The sequence below is a fragment of the Crocuta crocuta genome, unplaced genomic scaffold, assembly GCF_008692635.1.
Source record: "Crocuta crocuta isolate KB4526 unplaced genomic scaffold, BGI_CrCroc_1.0 scaffold61, whole genome shotgun sequence".
NCBI lineage: Eukaryota > Metazoa > Chordata > Mammalia > Carnivora > Hyaenidae > Crocuta > Crocuta crocuta.
In genome coordinates, this window is record NW_027528369.1 from 9782769 (window position 1) to 9808410 (window position 25642).

Below are 25642 nucleotides of genomic sequence, written 5' to 3' on the forward strand. Positions count from 1 at the left end.
GGACAGTAGGTATTCGCTGTAAAACTCTCTACTGAATGTTTCAAAGTCTTAATAAAATGCTGAAATGAGCCAACAGAGAAATTAAAATGAGCAAAACGCCTCAACTCCAAAAGCACCAGTGAATTCCCAGTGCAGCCCGAAAATGGAACCTACTACTGGTGGTTTAGAATTCGTGTTTTATGATCATGCTGCTTGCTGGAATTCCTGCTCTAGTTCTCTGTGGCGGGTTTTGAGTCATCAAGACGAGACCATTTGGAGCTCAAATTTTACCTTTGCCTCCGCCGTAACACCGCTACAGGAGAAACACAAAACACTCTGGGGCACACAGCACGTATTTAAGTACAAAACAAAATCCCGGTTTTAATTTATCATATGATAAACACCCGTACGAACACCTCCATAAACAAAAGCTCTCTGGAATCAGGTAAGAAGGCAAAGGGTCTTGAGACCAGGTTTTAGAGCCGCTGGTCAATGGCTTGCAGTGTAATTAAGTTTACTGTGATGTTCAGTCTCATACAAGGATAATTTTCAAAAATAATTATTCCAACCAACAGAACCAAGTCACAGGCCTTCTTTCACTGAGAGGATCACGAAATGTAATTCCAACCTCACCCTGCACTTTAGAACTGTTTCCCTCAGTCTCGGTAACGATGAGCCGCGACGCGTGGGTCTGGGGGGAACGCCGAGCTCTCCTGAGTGCTGCGTGGCGGCCCCACCAGGAACACGTGGCCCGCGACCCGCTGCTTAAGCCAGGTCCTCCAACTGTCCTGTCCTCCCTACCCTGTACTTGAAGGTCTTCAAGATACGGGCACAGGGAGAGAGGGCACGATCGCTCTCAACACAAACCTTGCAGACCATCACCTGAACACCATCTGATGAGAGCAGGCAGCTTCCGGCTGCCCTCTGAACTGTCATACGAAACAAATGTAAAAGTCTGACCTCTTTGATCACTAAGGACTTCCAAGGAAGCAGAGAAAAATCAAAGCACAAGCAGAATGCAGAATGGGCAGCGAGAAACCCCTACAGCAAGAACCCCCGACTTGGGTTCTGCAGGAGCAGCAGCCCAGGCCCAACGGAGCGCCACGAGAGGCGTGACTGCGAAAACCAACCTCACTGCCTGCGATTTCTGGGCAGAGGAAACGTTATGACCCAGTACCCCCGAGCGGAAAATGCAGTGGATGCCAGTGAGCCCTGGCACACACGCTCCACTCCACCGGCCTCCAGCACCGGCTCACCCGTGGGCTCTCGGTGCATCACGGCGCCCGGACAAGGGAAGGGCAGAGAGCACAGGTCTTCCGATTATGTTTAAAAGCCAGGGATAAGGGGTCTTGACAATTGGCCTCGAGGAAACAGCACCGTGGGAAAGAAGAGCCGTCCCCCCATATCGGGAGGGTGCAGGCACAGGTCCATGCTGCACAGTCGAGGGACAGAGGAAACAGCGCATCATCGGAGGCACTTCTCCCAGGATGACACGTACAGGAAGAAGGACAAGAGCAGTTCCGGGNACGACTGAGTGACACCTATCGATCGCTTCCGAACAAGAGCCCCATCCCAGAGCGGACTGTGCTCCCCGGGTTGCTCTGAGGATGCGCTGTTTTAACACCTGAGCCTGTCTATACACGTAAACGGGGTAAAGCAGTTAGGACGTGGCTATTTCCAGCAAACGACTTAAATCAGGAATGGGTGGCTCTTGTGATTCTGTCAGAATGGGGCTTTATTTTCCTGTTAAAAAATTTTTTTTTAAATATTTACTTTGAGAGAGAGAACACACGAGCAGGTGAGGGTCAGGGAGAGAGAGGGAAGGAGAGAATCCTAAACAGGCTCCATGCTGTCAGCGCAAAACCTGATGCAGGGCTCAAACCCAAGAACCGTTAGATCATGACCTGAGATGAAGCCTCACGGTCAACCAGCTGGGCCATCCAGGCACTCCCAGGGGCTTTATTTTAAAAACGAAGTATTTACTGGGGCACCTGGGGGGCTCGGCTGAGCGTCCAACTCGTGATTTCGGGTCTGGTCATGATCTCACAATTCGTGGGTTCAAGCCCCACACAGGGCTCAGCACTGATAGTGTGGAGCTTGCTTGGGATTCTCTCTCCCCCCTCTCTGCACCCCTTCTCAAAATAAACAAACATCAAAAACAAAACAAAAAATCATTAAACATCCATGAGGTACACTGTGCTTGAGATGCAAACAAGAGGGGAACCAGGAAGCAGTGGGAGGCCTTAAGTGCCCCGGGGCCTCTTCCTCCCAAGCCCTCCCAGCCCTACACATCACCTTCACTCGCCTCCTGGGGAGCCCCCACCCGCCACTCAGTACAGTAAGCACCCCTCTGTGACTGTCCAGCTGGTGCAAGAAGCAAGGAGGCTCAGCTTGTTCTGAAACATGCCCTCTGATCTTTCCAGAGTGGCGCTGTCCAACACAGAGGCCACTATCCACACTGAGCCATCGTGGCTGCAATGGAAATGAAATAAACATAGGCTTTCAGGGGGCGCCTGGGTGGCTCAGCCTGTGAAGCATCTGACTTCAACTCAGGTCACGATCTCGCGGATCTCGAGCTCCACATCGGGCTCTGTGCTGACAGCTTGGAGCTCAGAGCCTGGAGCTGCTTCAGATTCTGTGTCTCCCTCTCTCTCTGCCCCTCCCCTGCTCATGCTCACTCTCTCTAGTTCTGAAAAAAGAGTAAACGTTAAAAATAGTAATAGTAAATAAACCTTCAGGTCCTCGGTTGCATGAGGCACATTTCAAGTGCTCAAAAGGCACATGTGGCTAGTGGCCACGGAGTGAGTGCAGACGGAGAATGGTGTATGATCACTGTAGAAAGTTCTATAGGGCAGTGCTGTCTATGATTTAGGACTTGTTTTACTGGGGGGCGGGCAGGGAGGAGCGGGTAGCAACTTTCATTTTTCCTAACAAACATCAATATTTTTTTATAGCCAAGATATATATGTTCATATGTTACTTATAGAATTCAGACAGCGCACCTAACTAAAATGCTGACGGAAGGTGAGCAAGTGTGTGAGCAGACACCATCACGACAGTCTGTCGTGCACGCTCTAGGGCGCCTTCGTCCTTGGGCCCCTGTAGAGGCAACTCACCTTTGGAGTGTTTCCCCATAGTCCTCTTGGGCAGCGACTCCTCCGTGGAATGTGCTGATGTGTGTAGTGCGTTCTCCAAACTATTACTCACGCTGCTGACGGGGGCCTCGCTTCTTGGAGTTACCTGGGAGGACAAAGAAATCATATTTTCTCCTGTTTGGTTCGTATGGGATGACTTCTGTTACCTGAAAGTCACTGAGGTGGATTGTAATTTCAGGATTGTATATAAGCATATACATAAAAGCACATATATATAAACTCTATATAGAAGATTGATACAAAATCTCTATGAAACACCACTCATACAGCAGTGCACGCACGAGCACTTCCCGAGAAAGACGAGCCCTGGCCCGTGTCCTACGCGCCACCGCGATGTAGCAGCCTGGGCACCTGCAGGTTCACCTGGGAGCCTGGGTCTGGGCCAGCGGTTTGGTCGCCCGCCCGGGAAGCACGTCAGCCACGCTTCATGAATTACACACCTCTACCTGAGGTAGAACCTCCTATTTTATTTCTTTAAATCATACAGCTTCCTGTAAAATTAATCATGCAGTAGAACTTAAATGATGAAATGCTCCAAACGGAACAGTCAAGAAGGGCACACGACTGGATCTCTATGGGGCTCGTAGTCTAGCATCACATTACAATCCCATTTCTAGGACTGCCTCATGCAAAGTACCTACTCCTGAGAAAAGTACGGGGGCAGGGGGAGGGTGGCACTCACAGCAGCGGCGCCTGTCAGAGCGAAAACAGAGAGCCTCTGAAACAGCTGTGGGTGGGGCGCCCGGGGGGCTCAGTCAGTTAAGCGCCCGACTTCGCCTCAGGTCATGATCTCACGGTTCGTGGGTTCGAGACCCACGTCAGGCTCTGTGCTGACAGCTCAGAGCCTGGAGCCTGTTTCAGACTCTGTCTCCCTCTCTCTCTGCCCCTCCCCCTGCTCACGCTGTCTCTCTCTCTCTCTCAGAAATAAATAAAACATAAAAAAAAATTTTTAAATCAAACGGCTGTGGATAGAGCCGCGAGCAGACGAAGGACAGCAGGTGCACAGGCGGCCGCAGGGAACTGAGAGCGGGCTTCCCCTCCCCACACCCCTGCCCGCAGGGAGAGGGCTCTGTGCAAATGTGCTGGAGGCAGGAGGGGACCCTGGGCACCTGGGGTGGGGACCAGAACTTTCCTCCCTCCACCCTGTAACAAGTGTCAGTACCTGAAAATTCACAGCCAATATACAATAGTACTTTTAGAATTCGGAAGAGAAGGTGACCAGTGCTTTGGTTTGTTCAGTCACAATTTAGGATGTGTCAAAATCCTAAAGGATAGTAGAGATTTTCAAGTTCATCAACAGAGGTATGAATTGTAACAGGTGAGAAACACTATGCTCCACACACAGGAAAGGGGGCGGATTGGGGGATAAGAGGGACAGGAGCCCCGGTCTCCATCCCCGCTGGAGCTGCCGGCCCCTCGTTTCATGAGTTGGCTTCACCAGCTGGAGGGCCAGCTGGAGGGCAGGGGGCGTCCACCAGAGGACCCTGTGAGCCCACCGCAGGTGGAGAGCCACCAGGAGGGGACAGAGATGCCACCACGCCCACAGGACAGCAGATGCCACACGCCGTGTGCCCGGAGAGCCGCCAAAGTCCCTGCGGGAGGCCTCCCCATGCCCACAGGAGACGCCGCCGCAAGAAAAGCAACCCGCACGGTCTAGTTCATCCAGAAGTTCACAGAACTCATGCAAGTAAATCCTAACCACCCAATACTCCTCCAAAAAGCCAAGTCTTTTAATATCATTTACCAAGATGTTATTGCGACCGTTAATATTTTTAATTACTTCTATTTGTAATTTAACTAAATTTTAAGACTTGGCAAAGTTTCATCCATTGGTCTAAATATTCTAGAAAGGAACTTCATATTAGATAACAGAACCAACAGTTAAAAAATTATTCGAGGAGCAAGATTTTTTTGTTCCAAACAGCAAGTATTACTTTGGTAAACAACTCAGGAGGTTAATGTTTTTAACTCTTACAATAAACGCAACGCACAGCAGACTCCGAGCGATGTGGCCTGATGTGGGCGAGCGTCCCCGTCCCGGGCTACCCTGCCGAGTGCGTCTGAGTCCTCGTCCTGAGCACAGTGAGGCTCAGCTGGCCGGACAACCAACCAGGGAGGCGCCAACCTGGCTGGCTGGTGACACACCTCTGCTGCACAGGCAGGCATGCGCACACCGAGACCCCGCCCGCACACCGCCGCCCGCCCTGAAGCATCCTACAGAGCAGCAAACAGAAGCGGCCTCCAGACTCAGCCTCCGCGAGGTAGGGGCGGGGCGGGGCGAAGGCGCTACGGCCAGGGCACCTCTGCGGGCACAGGTTCAGGCAGCGGGTCCGGTGGTTCTCGGCCCCAGCGTGCGCTAAGCCCCAGACCTGACGAGGACACGTGCGCCCAACCCCCTGTCCCATAAGCATGTCCAGAGGGGGCTGGGGGCCCTGCGCAGGCCAGGCACTGCGGCCAGAGCGCCAAGCACACAGGCCAGGGGTCTGGTCATCTGGTCACCCCCACGATGAGCGGGAGCAGCAGGAGGAGGAGGAGGAGCAGGGGGAGGAGCAGGAGGAGGAGCAGGGGGAGGAGGAGCAGGGGGAGGAGCAGGAGGAGGTCCCGGCAGAAGGGGAAGCTCCTCCCCAGCTCCCTCCCGCCCGTGGTGGGGGGTCTATGCATCGCGGCCCCTGGAGGGGGCGCCCAGGAGCCACCCCAGGGAACCCCCACCCCCCCNCAGCAGCGAACAGAACCGCGATGCCTCCCCGCGCCGCGTCTTCCTAGCGTCCCACACGTCACTGTTTCCAGCCAGGCCTTTATCTTGAATTTGCTCTTTGGTTTACATTGAAAACTCTCTTCGCCTGCATTTCCCAGAAATGCTGTGTCTGGGGTTATTTTTGGTGAAGTTAATTTGCCCCATGTGACCTCCGCAGCTCCACTCAGATGCTCTCTGACTCACGCTCACAAGTGGAGCCCCAGTCATGAGCCTGACGGACACGAGAACAAAGGCCTGATCGGTTCCAAATGTCGCCCCTGCTGCGGCCAGCGGGGCCACGGGAAGCGCTCTCCAAGCACGAGCCTCGGCCCTCTGCACGAGGCACCTCGCGCGCGGAGCCCCTGCACTGCTCGTCACGTCCCACCCAGACAGCCTCTGCCACGACCCACGGGGGACCTGTCGTCTGTCGGCACCCCCGCTCCTCCCCTCCGCTCAGCCCGCTGTGGCCGCCGGGGAGGGGCCTGGCGGCCGGGGCCGGCCTGGGGTGGCTCCGGCCCCCTCACAGCCGTCACGGCTACACCGCTCAGTGAGGACTTTCTGTGTGTCCCATTCACTGCCGGGTCCTCTGCTCCACATGGCGCCCGACACAGCCCGGGCACTTAACGCGGCCCCGCAGGACAGGGCCGCCTTACCCACTCTTAACGAAAGCAGGATGGACCGAACAAAAATAAGCACCTCTAGTTCAAAGGAAACGTTCGCGTGCTAAGCTCCGCGCTACACGGCCACCCGGGTACTTTGCCAGATCTAATGAAGGGCCGCCAGGGCTGTCCGTGTGAATGAAACAGGACTTGGGGCCCGTCAGCAGGCCTGAGGCACACGGTCCGCCCCGGGGCTCCTCCGGGCAGGATGTGGCTGAGTGCGCCGGCAATGGGCCAAGGCCCGGGCCTCCCGCTGGCACCACTGCCGAAATGGAGGCGAGGCCTCTATCCCCAAACTTCCACGTGCAAAATGCTTCTGGTGTTTGAAATGCCAGCTGTGACTCACAAGGTGGGGCCTGAGACTGCACTTCTCTCAGGCGACGCTGACGCCACCAGAGTATCTCAAGATGAAGCGGCTCGCCGAGGTCAGGACACCAACCCGCCCCCGCCCCGGGTGGGCTGTAAGGAGGAACCCCAGCGCCGCGCAGGAGAGTACGTCACGTGGACCCCGAGTCCCCTTCTGAGGGGGAGGGACGGAGATGGCAAAGCGCGTGCACGGGCTGGTGGCGCGGCTCCTGTCCACACCCTCCCTGCTCCCAAGGGATTCCGTGCTCCGACGAGACAGAGCCTGGGGAACACAGGCGGCGTGAAACGTGGTGCTGAAAACTCACTTTTATATTCATGGACCAGAACCACAACTTTCAGAAGAGAGTTTTAATTTTTAAAAAATCAGTTTCATTAAGGGCGCCAGGGTGGCTCAGTTGGTTAAGCGTCTGACTTTGGCTCAGGTCATGATCTTGCAGCTCATGAGTTCAGGCCCCGCGTCGGGCTCTGTGCTGACGGCTCAGAGCCTGGAACCTGCACAGATCCTGTGTCCCTCTCTCGCTCTGCCCCTCCCCTGCTCATGCTCTGTCTCTCTCTCTCTCTGTCTCTCTCTCAAGAATAAACACTTAAAAAAATTTTTTTAAATCAATTTCATTAAAGATAATTCAAAGTCATCGGATGAGATAAAGCTGGGCAGAGGGGAGGCCCGCAGCAGGCAGGCGAACATTCGATGTGGTAGGGAGGCAGGGGAGCTTCCCGGGAAAACCTGGTACAGCAGTCGTTAATATGTGCAGCCACCGAAGGCCCAGTGCCCTGGCTGCGCTGTATGTAAACGAATCTTCAGTAACCAGGGTAAGACACTGAAGGGGCTGGGGCAGGCGACAGAGAGCCTCCTTTACTCACGAGGCGGTGGTCCTCAACAGTGAGACCCCCCGAAGACTGTCCTGGGGAACTCCTACGAGAGACGATGGCCGTCCCCTCACCACACAGCTGCAAGCTCCCCATTCTGCCCTCAGTCGCACGCAAGCACATAACTTCTCTACGAGGTCTTCCACCGCAGCGGCGCGCATAGTACCAAGACCCAGCGATCCGGGGCCATGGCCGTGGGGCCGGTGAGTAGAGGACGCGCGTGTACACAGCCGTAAACCAGAAGCCGGGGGGCCAGGCTGTGCCACGAAGGGGCAGGGAGGACGGGATTCAGCTTAAAACGCAGGTGTGCGTGGAATGCCCGACGTGAACGCGCAGTAAGAGGCCACAGAGAAAGAAAGAACGGCAACGACTAGAATTATGAGCACACCTTACACCGCTGCGATCACGGAGGCCACCTGCCTGTACGCACCCCAAGCCGCTCCACCCTTCTCAGCAGCAGAAGCGACTGGCGCCGGTCACGTCACGACTCTCCCCAAGGTCAGTGGACAGTGGGGGGCAGTCCCAGTGCGGGTCACAACGAGGGAGAACAGGCGCGCCCGCGGAGGCCACAGCCCTGGCTCCAGCAGCCCCTGCCGGCTCCGACGGCAGCCAAGACGCATCTCACTCAGGTCCGGTGTCCCCAGGCGCCAAGTGGGGACTGACGGTGCCTACGCCACCAGGGTTCTGTGAGAACATAAAGTCGTGGCTGGGCAAACAGTCGATATGCAATCTAACGTCCGCTGCTGCCGTTACTGAGGCGGGAGGTCCGGTCGGGAAGCGGGAGAGCCCAGAGCACCTGCAAGAGACACCTGAGGTCTTGGCAGAAAGAAAACCTCTTCCATGAGGCCAATTCTCCCCAAGGGCAAGTCGACTCCACCGTCAGTGCCCGCAGCGCCCGGGGGCGGCTCCAGGCAGCCACCGGTCCCCCTGTGCCCTGCGCCGGCACCCAAGGGCTACCTTCTTCACATGCGTGCCACTGAAAACCGGACTCCACCATGACAAGTGACCACTTGCTCTACAACTAGCACGCGACAGCTGAACGGTATGTCGCCTGGACCACAGCTCCGAACACGGTCCTGAGGGCTAATGTTCCTACTGTCACGACGGGCGCAGCCCCGGCCCTGACGAGCAAGCGCGCGTGGCCATCACGCACTACGCCAGGGCAGGGCCTCTGGATCTAACAAGCCCTCTGTTCTCTCTCCCGAGAACCGAGTCAGTGACACCCACAGGTCTGTGTGCAAGGAAGTTTGTCTTCGCTTTAAAAGAGCAAAAAAGGGGTGCTTTGCACCATGGCTGGTATGACTCTTGATCTCAGGATTCTGAGTTCAAGCCACACACTGGGTGCAGAGATTACATTTTTTTTAAAGTGAGTGTGAGCGAGCGGCAGAGGGACAGGAGGAGAGAGAATCCTAAGCAGGTTCCATGCTCACCAAGGGGCCCAAAGTGAGGGCTTAATCCCATGACCCTGAGAGCATGACCTCTGCCCAAAGAGTTGGGACACTCAACCGACTGAGCCACCCAGGCGTCCCATAAAAATAAAAGCTCTCTGGGGGGCTCAGTCGGTTGAGTGTCTGACTCTTGATTTCGGCTCAGGCCATGGTCTCATGGTTCAGTGGGTCCGTGGGATGGAGCCTCGTGTCAGGCTCTGCAGTGATGGCACAGAGCCCGCTTGGGCTTCTCTCTCTCACTCTCTCTCTACCCCTCTCCCATTTGCGCGTGCTCTCAAATAAAATAAACAAAAACATAAATAAAATCTTTAAAAATAAACAAACAAGGGGAAAAATATACACATATAAATGACAAATATCCAGTAAGATCAGTATCTAAGTGCGTAAACGAACTTAAGGTACATACGGTTAAGTACTATGCAGTCTTTAAAAAATAACTTCAGAAAACAAAAGGCGCGGGAATGCGTAGCTTGTCAACAGTGCACACACACAGACGTTAAAGAAAGAAGAAAATGTACCAAAATACCAGTAGTGTTTATCGTCTTTGGGCGATTTTTAAAAAACAGGTTTCTGTTTCCCAGTTTTTCTGCAAAGAAGTTACTCTTAGAACCGGAAACGAGAGTTAGAAGCCACGAGGTCTCAGCTATGTTGACCCCAGCAGGACGGGGACATAACAGTGAAAGAGAAGCAGCTTCTAAAGCCAAACCCCGCAGCGCACGCCCCAAAAGGCTCTCTCCTGCTCCCGGACCAGCCGGGGCACGTGCTGCCAGGGGACAGGTCCTGGGGGCCACATCAGGCAACACCGGAGCCAATTCCAAGGGGGAGATGTGAACCCCACGGCTGAGGCCAAACTGGAGAGGGAGCCAAACTGGAGCGGAGGAAGGGCCTTCCAGGGGCAGGGACAGGAAGTGTGGAGCCCGAAGCAGAAAGGCCTCCGTGCCTGAAGCTTCTGAACGCCAAGGGGCAGAGGGGCCGGGCCCTCGGCTACAGACATAGCTCCAAAGGGTCTACAAACCAAGTCCCTGATTTTCAGCCTGTCTTCCAAGCAACCCACCTCCACACCGGAAAGAATACCATCTGTTAAATACTCCTGACTCAATGGGAAAAAATACAAAAAAATCAAAAAGAAAAGTGATTTGTAAGCATTTTACTAAAATAGTAATTATGCATCTCTCAAAACCAGAAAAAGAAAGTAGATAGTTTAATAGTGAAAGCTATTTGCTGACTTAGGCCAAGTGAAGGCCAACGCTAACCAGAAACTGTTTTCCACGTAAAAACATTCCTTTTTAAAATGTCTTACCCTACAGCTGAGCTCATAAAAAATGAGAGAGAAAAAAAGATGACTGCTCAAAATCTCCGTGGAAGGTACCAAACCAAGCCCTCGGGTAGCGGGGTCCCGGCAAAGTGACCTCGCAGCCGAGTCCTCGGGCCAGCAGCCCGCAGAGCAGGCCAGCCTGTCACAGCCCGCCCGGCGGCCCCCCTGCACACCCGGGGGAGCGGCTCTTACCAATTCGGATCCCTGGGCTCCCAGCGCGGGCCAATGAACTGGAACCTGAGGGGAGGGTCAGGTACAAGCGGCTCCTGGCGCCCAGACCCCCCCCCCCCCAGGGAGACTGCGCAGTGCAGACTCAGCACGATCCCAGGTCCAGGGCCCCAGCTGCTAAAGATGGGGTCTCCAGCTACACACACGCAATCCGCTGCCTAGGCGGCAGCTAGCACCTGCACGGTGGCTCTCAAGGAGACGGTCACATGGCAGGTGCTGACCAACAGCACAGTTCTGTGCAGGGCGGCACACAGGCCTCCGTGCGAATGGCCACAGCCCCAGCCTCCCAGAAACGCGATGCCAGCGCGCCTGGTGTCCCCTCCGGGGAAGCGGCACCGAAGCGAAGGCGCAGGAGGGAGAGAGAGGGCCCGACGGCTGCTGGAGACGGGCGCGAAGCTAGCGGGAGGAGCAGCAAGTGCCCGCAGGGAACATACAGCCGCACTCTCGTGAGCGGGAGTGTAAGTGGCACAGCCTCATGGGAACAACCCGCTTCATCTACCGNAAAGGCGCAGGAGAGAGAGGGCCCGACGGCTGCTGGAGACGGGCGCGAAGCTAGCGGGAGGAGCAGCAAGTGCCCGCAGGGAACATACAGCCGCACTCTCGTGAGCGGGAGTGTAAGTGGCACAGCCTCATGGGAACAACCCGCTTCATCTACCGCAAGGCAACACTGCGTGGGAACCTCAAACGACGCGTTCAGGAAGACAGCACCTCCCCCTTCTGGAAAAACTGAAATCGTGTGACCCGTGTGGGATTGAAAACAGGGAGCAGCGGCCGCCGGCCCTCCCCGTCTGCACTGAGCTGCCCCTGGTGCGGCTTCAGTCTGCACACGCCACCTCCAGAAGGTCGGCAGGTGACGCACCCACCACAGGCCGGTCGTACCTTCAGACTTCTGACATCAAGTGCATCCTACACATACTATTGTCACTGAGCATGTTTTGACCAGAACTATGTTTAAATACTGGGGTTTTCTTTGAGAAACTGGCTCAGGGTCTGACAGTAACAAGTGAGCTGTGCTACAAGGACCAATTTGGTTCCGATATAATATTCAGCTACTGAGATGAACCTTTCAGAGCGGTCAGCACGTTCAAACCACTGCTTTATGACCCCCAGGAGACACTGGCCACGGTGGGAGTTAGGTTACAGAGCATGCAGGCAACCCAGGACGGGAAAGGACAAACACCGCGACAAGCCAGAAATGAGCAGGAAGCATCTAGATGAGAACAGAGTGTAGCAAAGGTCCAGAAGGTGTTGGTAAAACACACCCTTGGGTTTTATTTCTACAGAAGCCACAGATTCCATTTAATGACTCTTGACTGGACGCCTATTATCAGCCAGACGAAGGCGCTCAGAGAGTCAGAGGCCGGACCCCAATGGTTAGCCATGCAGGGCAAGGTCAGGCCAGCAAGGGCTCAACTGGATTGACAGAAAAGACACAGAGGTCACGGAATTCAAGATTTACCTCCTACAACAGATGTTAACAGACCCTGAACCCAACAGGTAAATGACATCTGCCCACAGGAGCCCCTTGACGACTGGGAGAGCAGAGCCCGATGCCCAGACGCCTGACTCTGCTCCTCAGCATCCGCTTGGGGCCAGGATGCCTCATCATCACCCACTCACATTCTCAAACGACCCTCTCACCATCTCATCGGTCTCTCCTCCACACAGAGCCTCCTCCTTTGAAGGACAAATGTCACCGTTACTGTAAGACCCTCCTTCCCAGCCACACCTCCCTACAGTGCGAGGCCCACATTTACCACAACAGTTGGTTCTACGTTCAATGACGGAGCATTTGGACCAACCGTCTGGCCAATAACCATAAACTCTGGACAAAGTATAAAAACCGATAAACTGAACAGGACTAAAAGAAACTAAAGAAAGGTCTACACTTGGAAAAAGGGGTTGGTACCGGGTACGCTTCAAGTCCCCCGGGCCCAGTCCTCACCAGAAAGAGCAGCAGCCACAGCTCAGACAGCACTCCACAGTCCCAGGGCCTTGACAAGCCTGAGAGCGGAATTCTGGTAAAATCCAACAGCGCCAAGCGAGGGGCAGTCCCGTGTCAGAGTGCCTATGAAGAGGACACGTCTAGGCCTGCATATGAACTCCGCCAGCACCCCTGCGTGAGGCCGCACCCCTGCGTGAGCCCTGCATTAGGCACACAGGCCCCACGGAGCCGAGCTGAGACCACACAACCAGAGACTGGGGCTGCTGGCCAGCAAAGGAAGAGAGTTCAGGGGTTTGAGTCCAGGCAAACATACTGCCTGTGGAAACAAAGGACCAGATAAAAGCCAGAGCTTCTACGGGGTCTCACTCACAAAGCCCAGGGGCCATCCGTAAGCACTGGACACGTAAAGAAACAAGAACATACATTCACACAAACAGAAAAAGGAGACCAAGCCCAAGGTGAGTCCCACGCCGGAATTGGGGGCTGAGAAGCGTTACGTGGCCGTTGTTATGAGGCTTGGGACATAAAAGAAAATGTATGTGACGTGAGAACCTAAAGAACATCTCACGAGAGAAATGGAAACTCTTAAAATATGAAAATTCAGGAAGCAACCAAGATGTCCCCCAGAAGGTGAATGCATAAATAGACCGTGTGCCTCACACAATGGAATACTATTCAGCAATAAGAAGAAATGAGCTGTCGAGTCATGAAAAGACATGAAGGCAAATGAAATGTTATCCGAAAAGTCTATATACGGTGGGACTCCAGCCAGATGACATTCTGAGAGGCAAAGCTATGGAGGCAGGAAAGATGAGGGGCCGGAGGCAGAAGTGCGCGGCCAGAGCCTGGAGTCGTCACTGCCGGGGAGAATGCTCTGTGTGATGTCACGGGGGACGCCCGCCCTTATGCGCCTGTCCAAACCATAACCTGCATAAGACCCAGCGTGAGCCCTGATGTAACACCAGACCTCAGGTGATTATGTCATTCAAGTTTTCTGTGAACTTAAAACTGCTCTTTAAAAAAAAAAGCGGTGGGGGGGGGGCCTGGATGGCTCAGTCAGTTGAGCGTCCAACTTCAGCTGAGGTCATGATCTCACTCATGGTTCGTGGGTTCAAGCTCCGCGTCGGGCTCTGTGCTGACTGCCAGCTCAGAGCCTGGAGCCTGTTTCGGATTCTGTGCCTCCCTTTCTCTCTGACCCTCCCCTGCTCATGCTGCAATAAAACACTAAAAAAAAAAAGACTTAAAATCATAAAAAAAGAATCCAAATGGAAATTCTAAAATGAAAGAATGCTATTTCTGAATTTAAAAATCCTTTGGATGAGCTTGGCACCTTTGTGGCTCTGACCCTTGATTTTGGCTCAGGTCACGATCTCACGGTTCATGGGGTCGAGCCCCACATTGGGCTCTGCACTGGCAGCACAGAGTCTGCTTGGGATTCTCTCCCTCCCCACCTCCCTTCCTCTCTCTCTCTCTCTCGAAGTAAATAAACTTTAAAAAATCCGTTGGATGAACTTAACAGCAGTTTGGAATTAACAGAAGACTTGCAGAATTTCAAAACAGATCAACTGAAAAGTGTCCAGTCTGAAAAAAGAAAGAAAGAGACTGTAAAGACAAGACAAAGCTTCTGACGCCCGTGCAGTAACAGGAGGTTAACATACCTGGAGCTGGGAGTCCCAACAGGAAGGAGATATGGAGACACAAAAAACTATGGAGAAATCACGATTGACAATTTCCCAAAGTTAGTAAAACGCATGAATCTACGGATCCAGTAAGTTCAGAGAGCACCAAACAAGACAAAGTGAAGACAGGAGCGCCGGGCACCCCCAAAGTGCACGGGCTGCCGGCCGGTGCAGGGGGCGTACACAGGATAACCACAGCACAAAGGACGGAGAAGGTAAATGGCCGCCATACAAGGGCGCGACCCTGACACCGTGCGGCAAGCGGCAGCGCCCACTCGACCGCGGCGCAATGTGCAAAGTTAACAACATGCCCAGGGTGGGGGGGCTCCCCTGGACCCGCCACCGCAGATAATGCCACGAGGCTGGGCGGGAACTAAAACAAAACTCTACGGTCCCGCCAGGACAAAGGTTTAACACAGGCATCCAGGACCGAGAGAAAACAGATTTAAAGGAGGCAGGTGGGGGGAGGCCTGGGGGTCGTCGAAGGGGACAAGTGGCCGAAAGGGGCGGTGACGGGAACTTCTATACCCCGACAGAGGCTGTGCTGCAGAGCTTCCCACGCTTCCCAAAACCCAGACAACGAGCGCACCTGCCCGCCCGCCCTTCTCCGGATGAAGTTCTCCGGGAGCAGGCGGACGCAGGCCCTGTGTGCACAGCGGTGAAGCGGCCGCGCCACCGAGGCCCTGAGTGCCGCGCCCAACGCCCGTGGGGGCCAGGCCCTCTCCCCTACAATCTTCCGCCTTTCCCCGACTTTTAATAATAAGGTAAGGCCATTTTAAAATGTAATTTTGGTTTCACATAATAAAAATAGCCACTTACTCATGTCCCCTTTGGCAAATTACTTGCACTTAACCTGTTTGCGTCTGTTTTGTCACCGCTAAAATGGGGACAGGAAGGGACTCAGCAGTCACGAGGACCAAGTGAAGAGGTTCGGGGCGCTCAGAGCCGTGCCTGCACCCACCAAGTGGCACTCCCTGCGACCACCCGCTCCCTCCACTGTCTCTGTATTGAGAATTTCACAAGAAGGTCATCTTACAGGTAAACCGGCCTCACGCCTTCACGAGCTCGAACAACCCCCTCCCCAAGTGCCCTCCAGCGGAGCAGAGGTGCCCTGCAGGGACGAGCCCGCTGGGGGGCTGCGGCCAGGAGACCCAGGGTCACACTCCGGATGACACGGCGGGGCAAGTGACTCCAACCTGGTGCCTGCAACGGGTCCCGTGCGCCCGTTAGCGCGGCACCGCGGGTGTAGCCCTGCTCCCCAGGCTTCCCATCGCGTTGAAGTGCCCGAAACACAGGAGAAGGGATCCTCTTCCCCATAAATTAATTCTCCTCCTTTTACAAAGTTATTTTTTTCTCATCTAGACTAGGTTTCCAGAAGTAGTTCCTACATATACATGCTTTAATTAGATTCACTGTGAATCAGTAAAGAAACCTGAGGATACATTTCTTTCTAGTAATTCTGCTGAAGCTCTTATAGAAAAATCTCAAATAATTAAGACAACGACTCTGTAACGCTCCCTTCTCACTAATCTGATGTCACTGTTTAAAGTATAAAACACAACCGAAACTTTAACTGGCAAGAAGAATGGTTGTTCGTTTATTGCCATTCCATCCCAAACCGAGACAGCGGGGCTCCGGGTGATTTACACTTTCGTAAACGCCAGAGGAACACGATCACAGCAGTGTGACTTGAAGTGAGAGAGCTCCCGACACGGCCCTGACACGAGACTCACAGGAGGCAGGTCTACGGAGAGCCGGCGAGCGCCAGCAGGCTGGTGCCCGCACCCGGCTCGGCCTGGGGTAGCGTCACCCGTGCCACCACGTGCAGAGACGTGCTCCCGTTGGAAGGTTTCGCGTGCCAGCTTTTGAGGAATAACAAAGTAGAACACTGATGATAAAGTCCGCTAGAAATCTAGATTACAGCCATGCAGCGCAGAAGACAAACAGCCAACGAACAAAAGCAGTTAAGGAAAAGTGCGAGTCGGTGATGGGTGTTACTGACAAGACCACAGAAAAACACTGAGGAAAAAATGTTTTCACTAGGGTGGCCTTTTTTTTTTTTTTTAAATGTTTACCTATTTTTGAGAGAGACAAAGTAAGCACAAGTGGGCAAGGAGCAGAGAGAGAGAGAGAGAGAGAGAGGGAGAAGGAGAGAGGGATAGAGAGAGAGAGAGAATTCGCAGCAGACTCCAGACCTGAGCTGTCAGCACAGAGCCCGACGCGGGGCTTGAACCCACAAACTGCAAGATCATGACCTGAGCTGAAGTCAGACACTTAACCGACTCCTAGGGTGGGCTTTCATAAACGCCCAACACCTCCTTCCCACTCAACTTTCACAGATGCTCAGGACACAGCCGCTGTTGGGTGGCAGGGACCACGAGGCTCTGGACTGAAAGAGACAGTATCTGCCCTCCAATAAGTCAAAGTCTGCAGATGAAAACGTAAAGAAACCCACTTTGGTATAAGGTCTAGGACAGAAGGAGGCCACAGAAGGCTTGTAAGTGTGAGCCAAGAAGTGGGGGTTGGGGAGCCCCAGGTACCAGGTGTCCTGAGAGATCAGTACCTATGAAGGCTCAGGGGAGAGAGGAACTGCAGTAAACGGAAGGAACTTCGAGTGTAGACAGAGGGGAGCGCAGACAGGCAGTGGACAGACCACAGAGGCCGAAGCACACCATGCGAAGACCCGCACGCCGGCGAAGAACGATCCAACAGGCATCTTACCGTGGCACCTGTTGTTAGAGGCTGGGAGCAGGGCCAGGGGGACAGGCTGTCACAGTAGAGGAGACCCAGGTCACTGGGGCGGGTTGTCACAATAGACTAGACACTGGCCAAGGGAATGGGTTGGCATAGTAGACTAGACCCAGGTCACAGAGAGGGGTTGTCATAGATCAGGCCCTGGCCAACGTGAGAAGTTGAACATGTCACTGCGATTTCTAAGAAAAGTTAGGGTCCCAAAGTTTCTGGATAATTTAATCAAAAATAGACTAGAACAGCTACCAGCTGTTTCTTGCAGACTTTAAACAATGACATCAGCTTAATTCTAAGCGGATAATCACTCACTCGCCTGCCAGCATGCGAGCTTGACGCAGGGGAAGGAGTGGAGCTCCACGCGGCTAGGGCTGTGCTTGATCCCTGAAGTCTATGCAATCTAGGCCCTGGCCCCCTGGCGAATGGCCCCAAGCCCAAGTCTGGCCACACAGAAGTGTGCCCGACACAGCACCATCATGCCAAGTGTGGTGGGAAGAAAGAGGGGGAGAGGGCCGGACAGGCAGGGCAAACACCGACTTGGGCTACAGCGTCAACAACGAAACCCACCAGGATGCTGACGACGTGGTGACTGACCGAGGGAGAGCAGAGGAGGCCAGCGACAGGAGAGGCGTGGACTTCTGGCCGGGGCACGGGGCCAGGGCGAGGTGGTCAAGGACAGCTAGAGGGGGCTGCCTCTGGACACACGGAGCTACCCGGAACCCCGATGCAGACTTTGGATTCATCAGTGAGATGCCATCGTCAAAAAGGCAGGAGAGCGGAGGGAGACTGGAAACCCTGAGCGGCGGGAGGAAGCAGAATGAATGGAGGCGGAGAGCCCCGCAGGCTGCTCAGGCCACGCCCACCCGGGGGAGGCAGCTCCACAACCAGATCTGCTTCCCCGACAAGTTCCCTCCCTCAGGTTTTCCACTGTGCGGGGAAGCCACTGAGCGAATGACAGGTAAGAAAGATAAGGACGGAAAAGCAGGCAGTGAATCGTCAAATAAGAGACCATCCAAGAGAAAGACATCAACGAATGAAAACGCAGTTCAGAGCTAACCCCACGTACACCCGGGGAGGGCAGCACGACGGATCGCTTGACAAAGGGCACCGGGGCAACAGGGTTTTCATCTGGAAGATACAAACCTAGCTCTGCACCTTGCCCCAAATAAATCCCAGACGCCTCTGTTAAAGGGGAGGTGAGAGACGGTGCCAGGTCCGTATCAGAAGGCACCACGGGGAGCGTACGCGGCATCGCGCGGCCGTGACCCGTGAGGGGCACAACGATCCGTCCGACGCCGAAGGCATAAAGCATTTCTACCGACGACACAAAGCCCAGATGCCACACAAGATCGATAAAAAGGGCGCTAGAGGAAACTGCCGGGCAGAGTCAACAGACAAGAAAAAAAAACCAGGAAAACAAAAACTTGCCACTTTTACTGAAGACAAAAGGACAATTTCCGTGAAACGTAAAGAACGCCTAACAATGAGGAAAAGATCAGTAACTTCAGCAGGAAAGGGCAAAGGACGTGGAAAGCTTGCCAAAAATAAAATGCTCATTTGTTTTTAAGTTTGTTTGCTTATTTTGAGAAAGACAGAAAGCGAGCAGGGGAGGGGCCGGGGGGTGCATGGTGGACAGGCTGAGCTGTCCAGGCAGAGCCCCTTCCCCACTCACGCTCTGGCCTGCTCTGCCTCCCTCACTCTCTCAGAAAAAACTGTCTTTAAGGTTCAACCTCACCCTCGAGGGGGCTGGAGAACAAACCCGCTCCCCCTCAGAGGTGCTGCCCACCAGCAGCCCCCCCCGCAGCCGGGCCCCTTCCCCGCCACCCCCCCTCCCAGCCCCCACTGCTGGGAGGTGTGCAAACAGGCGCTCACGCACGCCGCCGCAGGCCGGGCAGTTGCCCAGACTCACACAGAGGCGCACACGCCGTGGCCGACAGCAGTCCCGTCTCCAGGCCACGGGTGCGCGCACCCAAGTGTGAAAGGCCATACACGTGTCACGTGTGATATGTAAGGGACTGGGTTGTTTGTTTGTTATGTTTTGTTTTATTTATTTCTAGGAGAGAGAGAGAGTGAGAGACAGCGCGAGCAGGGGAGGGTCAGAGAGAGAGAGGGCGTGACAGACTGAAACAAGCTCCAGGCTCTGAGCTGGCAGTCAGCACAGAGCCCGACGCGGGGCTCGAACCCACAAACCGCGAGATCATGACCTAAGCGAAAGTCGGACGCTTAACCGACTAAGCCACCCAGGCGCCCCGGGACTGGGTTGTTTGTAATAGTGACACGGGAAACAAATGTCCCCAACGAGGAACCCACTAAACCAGAATGAAGACGCTCCAGGGCCTGACGTGGACGGCACACCCAGAACAGCTGCCAGGAGAAGAAAGCAAGGCACGGGCCGGTGTGCAGAGTAAGACACCAGGTACCTACTGGTAACTACACAGCAAGTCTCTCTGGAAGTTTCTACAAGGAACAAAGAGAGAGACAGAACTGGATGACTAGGAAAGAGTATGAAATCTCATTTTTTAAAATGCAAAATAACAGGTATCAACACGCAGGTAAAGAAGAGAACACTGCCCACAGCTGGAAACGTCCCGTGTGTCCTTCTCGATGTGTGTGGGCGGGGCGGGGAGATGCTTCGCTGAACGTTCTTTCGTGTCTTCTCAGTTTGTACCTCTGGTTATGTTTTTTATTTAATTTTTTAAAACCAGTTTATGGGGTTCCCTTTAATAAAAATAGATGTCGTCAAAGAGGTTGGAGGCAAAAGGCAGGTTCCAGGGGGCCAAGGTGGAAGCGGAGGGTGAGCTGGCTCCAGGCTGCGTGGTTCGGGGGCCGGGCGGGGTGCGGCCCGTGGGAAGATCCCGTCTGTACATGTGCGCACAGAAGGTTTTAGAAGAATGTGCGTATGTTTACAAGTGCGTTAAAACGTCAGAAGGATACACAGCAAGTTGTGAACCACGGACACGCCCAGCATGTAGGAATGAGGCTGGCGGGGGGAGGGCCGCTAAGGAAAGGACAGGCAGAGCGGCTGACGGCGGGGCCAGCGCTGAAGGGCCTCTGCTGTTTCCAAGACAGGTAAAGAGGCCCCGGACAGCACTGCCGCGCCGCTGGGGAAACGCGGGGGGTCAGAGACCGAGGAAGGGGGCGAGAAGGGCAGGAGAGGACGGAGTTCAGACACCTGAGCTAAAACCCTCCGGGAAACAGAAAGATGTGACCAAAACAGACACTGAGGGACTAGCCCGTGCGAGGCCCCGAGGCGGAGAGAGGCGCTCTGCCTCACAACCAGAAGGAAAAGTAAGGAAGGGTAAGGGCACACACGAGACATGCCAGGGGCTCGTGATTTTTCTATGCACCCCAGAAACACCCACCTGAAATCTCAACCACCCCTTACAGGCGAGACTCTTAGGGCAAAGTGTCTCTGACACCCAAGTGCTCCCCCCACGTTTAGAGACGGGGCCACAGGTCTGCGCCGCTCCCGGGGGCCCCCACTGGCAGGCCCGGGCCCACTTCATACGCCCTGATCACAGATCGCAAGCAGCTGCCAGCGCATCAATCACGGGAAAGATACTCGGTCCCGCCTCTGTCTTCACTCTAAACCTCAGGCCTTGTAACTCAGAACAAAACAACCTGCTTAAGAATTAGCCTATTTTCTACCATCCGTTCAAGAGGGTGACTGAATCAACTCTGGTGGTAAAAAAAACAAAAACAAAACCTATTTTATTAAGCTCTTGATTATGCCTTTTCACTGAGACAGGAAGTGGCTCTGCCACGTGCAGGGTCTGTCCACACACAAGACCTCGTGGGGCCTGGAGGGGGGGGTGCCACCTCAATGACACTTGCATCTGCCCCGCGTGCGGCAGGCTGGCATCTGGGATCAGAAACCCTCAACAATCTGCAAACTTGTTAAGTGGCGCGTAAACTAATGAAAGAACTGGTGTCCTGAAAAGTGGTTTCTCAAAAAAAAGAGAAACGTCCTAGGGATCTTTTTTCTGAAATGTAATCCATCCAAGACAGAAAAATAAAACTCAAAGAGAAACTATTTTTCCCCGGACATCATAGAAATTTTGAATTACAGTCTCTGGGAGGTCAGCAGCCACCAATTTAATAAACAAATAAAAATGTATCATCTACCAAATTGCCTTTAAAAATGTAAAACTCAAGGGGCACCTGGGTGGCTCAGTCAGTTAAGCGTCCGACTCTGGCTCAGGTCATGATCTCACGGTTCGTGGGTTCGAGCCCCACGTCGGGCTCTGTGCTGACAGCTCAGAGCCTGGAGCTGCTAAGATTCTGTGTCTCCCTCTCTCTCTGCCCCTCCCTACTCACGCTGTCTCTTTCTCTCTCTCTCAGAAATAAATAAAACATTAAAAAACAAAAGTTAAAAAAATGTAAGACTCACATGATCGACTTGATAGGAAAAAAATAGATTAATCCAAAACATCCTGAGTCCAAAAGGAAGAGGATGAAATCTGCAGAACTGAAGAGAAAATCAGAAGTGGGTGAAATCAAGCTTAAGTAACTAGTGAACTTCAAAAACTGCAGAAATCAGGCAAATGTTGACGTGAGCGTGTACTGTGCTGTAGCGCACGTAAGTAACACCGCGTCACCCATTACAAGCGAAAGCCAAGCTCCACGCCAACTACAGCAGCAGCACGAACGTCTGCGGAGCTGGACGCAGTGAACGTGAACTAGCGCAGGCGACAGACGACAGTCCCAACGTGGCGGTGGGGGGAGGAGTGGAGAAGGACAGTAACCAAAGGCCCCTCGGTCCGGGTCAGCCTCCGGCACACGGCGGGACCGCCGCGGCTCCAAGCAGATGCGGTGCGGTGCGCACTGTCAGGGAACCACTACAGGAGGCCACAGGGCGGAAGCGCCTCCCAGGACGTCCCAGTGGGCGTCTCGGGCGCCGCGCCGCAAGAAGGCAGTCTTCGGGGCTCTGAGAGCTGACAAACACCAAGTAACAAACGGAGCGGTGCAGGCGGCCACACGGAGCTTAGACGCAGGGCTCCGTCCACTGTCAGCGCCCAGAGCGCAAGTGCAGACCTTCAGGTCACGGCCCCGCCTTTAACCATCAGGGACGAGAGAAGCGGCTCTGGATGGACAGAGCCAGACAGAGTCCCTTCCGTGGAACGCCAGATCCTCGACGACAGGCAGAGCGGCAGGTTAGAGAGACCGGAGGAGGCCATTCCCGCCTCGCAAGGTAACCAGGGCACGAACTACAATGACTTTCAGCAGCTCAGGGACACGAGGAAACACAGCCAGTTCTTGCCAGCCTGGGGCGAGGCGTCACGAGCGGTACGGTGTACAGCCGGTGTCCCCGGTGCCTCCCCCAGCGCTTGCGGGTGCGCGCTCCCGGACCCACGCCCGCGGGAAGACCACCGCCACCACACTGAGCGCGTGGCCAAGGTTCGGCACCCGCTGGAAAACGCCACCAAATCATCCGGCTGTGATCTTCATCAGGAAGATTCTGAAACCCCAGGGCGAGGAGGCAGCTTTCCACCACCCGGCCCGGCTGGAGGGGAGGCTTCCGCCGGCCCCGGGCCTCTACACAGGCCCAATGGCACCGGGCCTCGGGGCAAGGGGCGGCGTGTTCTCAGCCACCTTCAGCAGCAGCTCCCCAGAGGGCGCCACGCAAGGGGCCTAGCACCCACCAGGCGGGCTCTGATCGAGACAACAAGGCCCCTCGGGACAGCCGCACGGGAACAGTGCTGCGGAGGTGACCAGTGAAGTGTGAGGTGTAAGGGATGAACCCAAAAGCCTATTAACCATTAAGGAAAAAAAATCTAAAAATGAGCAGGTGCAACAATCCAAGTGTCCGTCAGCAGATGAGTAGATAAACAAAATGGGTCTGTGGACACAAGGGCTATTATTTAACCCTGAAAACGCAGTGAGGCATAGACACTCGCTTCAACAGGATTAAACTTGGAGAAGACGGCGCTACGTGAAAGAGGCCTGGCCACAGGAGCCCAAGCGCTGGGGGACTCCATTCGTCTGAAAGGGCAGCGACAAGCACGTGCAGACAGACCAAACCGAGCAGCAGGCTGTCAGGGGCTGGGGGCTGCAGCAAATAGACGCACCTCCTTTGCGAGGTGACGTTCTGGAAGCAGCTGACGGCAACGGGCACACAGCTGCACACGTGTATAAAAAACTATTTAACTGTACACTTTGAAGGAGTGAAATTTTATGATCTTTAAATCTCAAAAAGCTGTTACTGGAGAAAACGAGCATATACCATAAGACGTTATCACTTTACGCAAAGAAAAGACGGCGAAGGGTAAAATTAAACTTTTCCCACAACCGCGGCTTCATGCTCAAATAGGGAGAGAGCGGGAGGCCCAGCCGACCTCCAGCACCAGCTCAGGGGGAGCCTTAGGGCCAGCGCGCCCACGGCACCTGTCAGCCACTGGGCGCAGCCTCCCGCCGGCTTTGCCGCCTCCACCGCCTTCCTTCCTGAGCGTGAAAACGTCGATTTTACCTCACTCACACTCGTAAATGCCTTCTGCTGGTCTCCGAGCAATGAGGATTCTCAAACACAGGACGGTATCAGAAAACGTAGTTATAAGGACTATTATTACTTTAGAGGAAAAGACAAAAACCAATCTCACGTCTTTCTCTCTCAAGACTTCACACCAAAATACAACTGCTGACGAAAGAATCGCAAGCAGAGCCTTACCAGGGCTGCTTTCCCGGGACGACAGGAAACGTCCGGTTCACAGACCCCAAGAAGGCAAAACGCCCAAACGTTCCATTTCACCCCAGAGACCGACTCCAAGCAGCAAGGGTGCATCAGGCCTTAACTTTAACAGAAACGTAGACGAGGGTGCTGGAAATTAGTTCAGCAGGGACGCGGGGGAGGAGGGGAAAGGAGGCACCACAGCTGCTCTGAACTCTGAAAGCCACAGCCCTAAAGCTACTCACCGTAAGCTCGTAATCGATTAGTTTCCCATGGATCAAAGCTCCAAGTTACTACTTAAAAATCAATTTAGAGAACACACACTCGAACCTGGGGCGCCTGGGGGGCTCGGCTGGTTAAGCATCCGACTCTTAATTTGGCTCAGGTCATGAGCTCATGGTTCATGGGTTCAGGCCAAGCACCGGGCCGGCGCTCACAGTGCAGCCTGCTTGGATTCTCCCCCTCGCCCCCCAATAAATATTAAAAAACAAAACACAAACCCCGCGCAAGACATAAATATTTCAGTCCGCAGTGTGCCTGGCTTAAGTCTGCACTCCCGGCACATGTGGGCACGTCAGCCCCACAACGAGCCCAGCAGGCAGGTAAGTGGCCATTCGCTCCAGCAGCAAAACACCAGGAGTAGGGACGGTTCTGGCCAAGGCCACACAGCTGGCCGAGTGTGGGCAGGGGGGCTGCCCCTTCATGTCATCAGAGGGATTTGGACCTGACAGAAAGGCTCTCTTTTAAAGCCTATTTTCATTCCAGGGCTGGCTCCTGCCCCACCAAAATAGGCATCGCCATCTTCCGCTGCTGACAAGTGAGGAGTCCGCACACACAAAAGAACCCCCTTCGAGAGCGGAATACGCCTGAACAAACAGCCCTGCACAAACAGCCCCAGACACCGGCACACGGCACCCAAACAGGAGGCAACAGCATGGGAAACTGACCATAAGAGACTGAGATCCCACGAACAGGTGACACGCCAATGGCCCCCCAGGGCCTCCCGGGCCCCCCACGGACAGCCACATTTCTCAAGACACTGCTTTCCCTTTGTTGTAACCAGAATACCGCGTTTCTGCCCAGGGCACAACATGCGATTCGGAGGGGCATCTGAACACACGTTTAGGAAAAAAACCCATGGTCTCAGAGATCAACGGCACCGAAGACAGATAAGACTGAGATTAAAGCCAACGGAGGTACCAGAGCCACATCTTAGAGAAAGACAAGGAAGGAAAAAAGAAAGCCACAACCCGGGGATGAGAGACAGAAAACCACCGCCAGCAGAGGAGAGAGCGCAGAGCGCTGGGTGAGAACAGCTCGGACCCGTGCGGTCTGCACGGCTGGACCCAACAGCAACCTGTCTGGGAGAGTCGGGGGGTGATCTCCACACACACCACACGGGTCACAGAAAAACCCTTCCTCCCCGCCCCGCCCACCTTTTATGCACTGGGTCCCAGGGGGCTGCGAAAAAGGAGTTGGAGCCCCGAATACTCAGTGTTTACATAGTTTTGAAACATGTAGAGGAAAGTTCACATTTCCAAGGCGATGACCACAACGTCCTTCCTGTTTAGCCTGGAGCCCCGAGACCTTAACCTAACATTCCTTAGGAGACCAACACCCTGGGACTCGGGCACATCTGCCCCAACAAAGGCAGGCCGACCTGCGAGACACAGCGCTCTCGCCGTCCACCCCACCGGGGAAAGGACACCTCGGCCACGTGGGCGCCCCCCCCATCTCCGCCTCGCCCGGGCTTCCTTTCCTGCTAATAAGCACCAGATTTCGGAGAAACCAAGGCGACACAGGTGTAACTCCTGTCGCCCAAGCGCCTGCTGAAGGGACAAAAGCCTTCCGGCGC

The 25642-nt window shown here is 54.5% G+C and overlaps 1 protein-coding gene across 1 annotated transcript in view; it reads right to left on the reverse strand.

The window, feature by feature from the left end:
• ZCCHC14 (zinc finger CCHC-type containing 14) overlaps positions 1-25642 on the reverse strand; it is a 55523-nt gene that overhangs the window by 28391 nt on the left and 1490 nt on the right. The window contains exons 3-5 of the mRNA XM_077754104.1: positions 25482-25527; positions 3467-3485; positions 3096-3219 (exon numbers count right to left, since the gene is read on the reverse strand). Coding sequence (XP_077610230.1) covers positions 3096-3219; positions 3467-3485; positions 25482-25527 — 189 coding nt within the window. The remainder of the gene's footprint in view (positions 1-3095; positions 3220-3466; positions 3486-25481; positions 25528-25642) is intronic.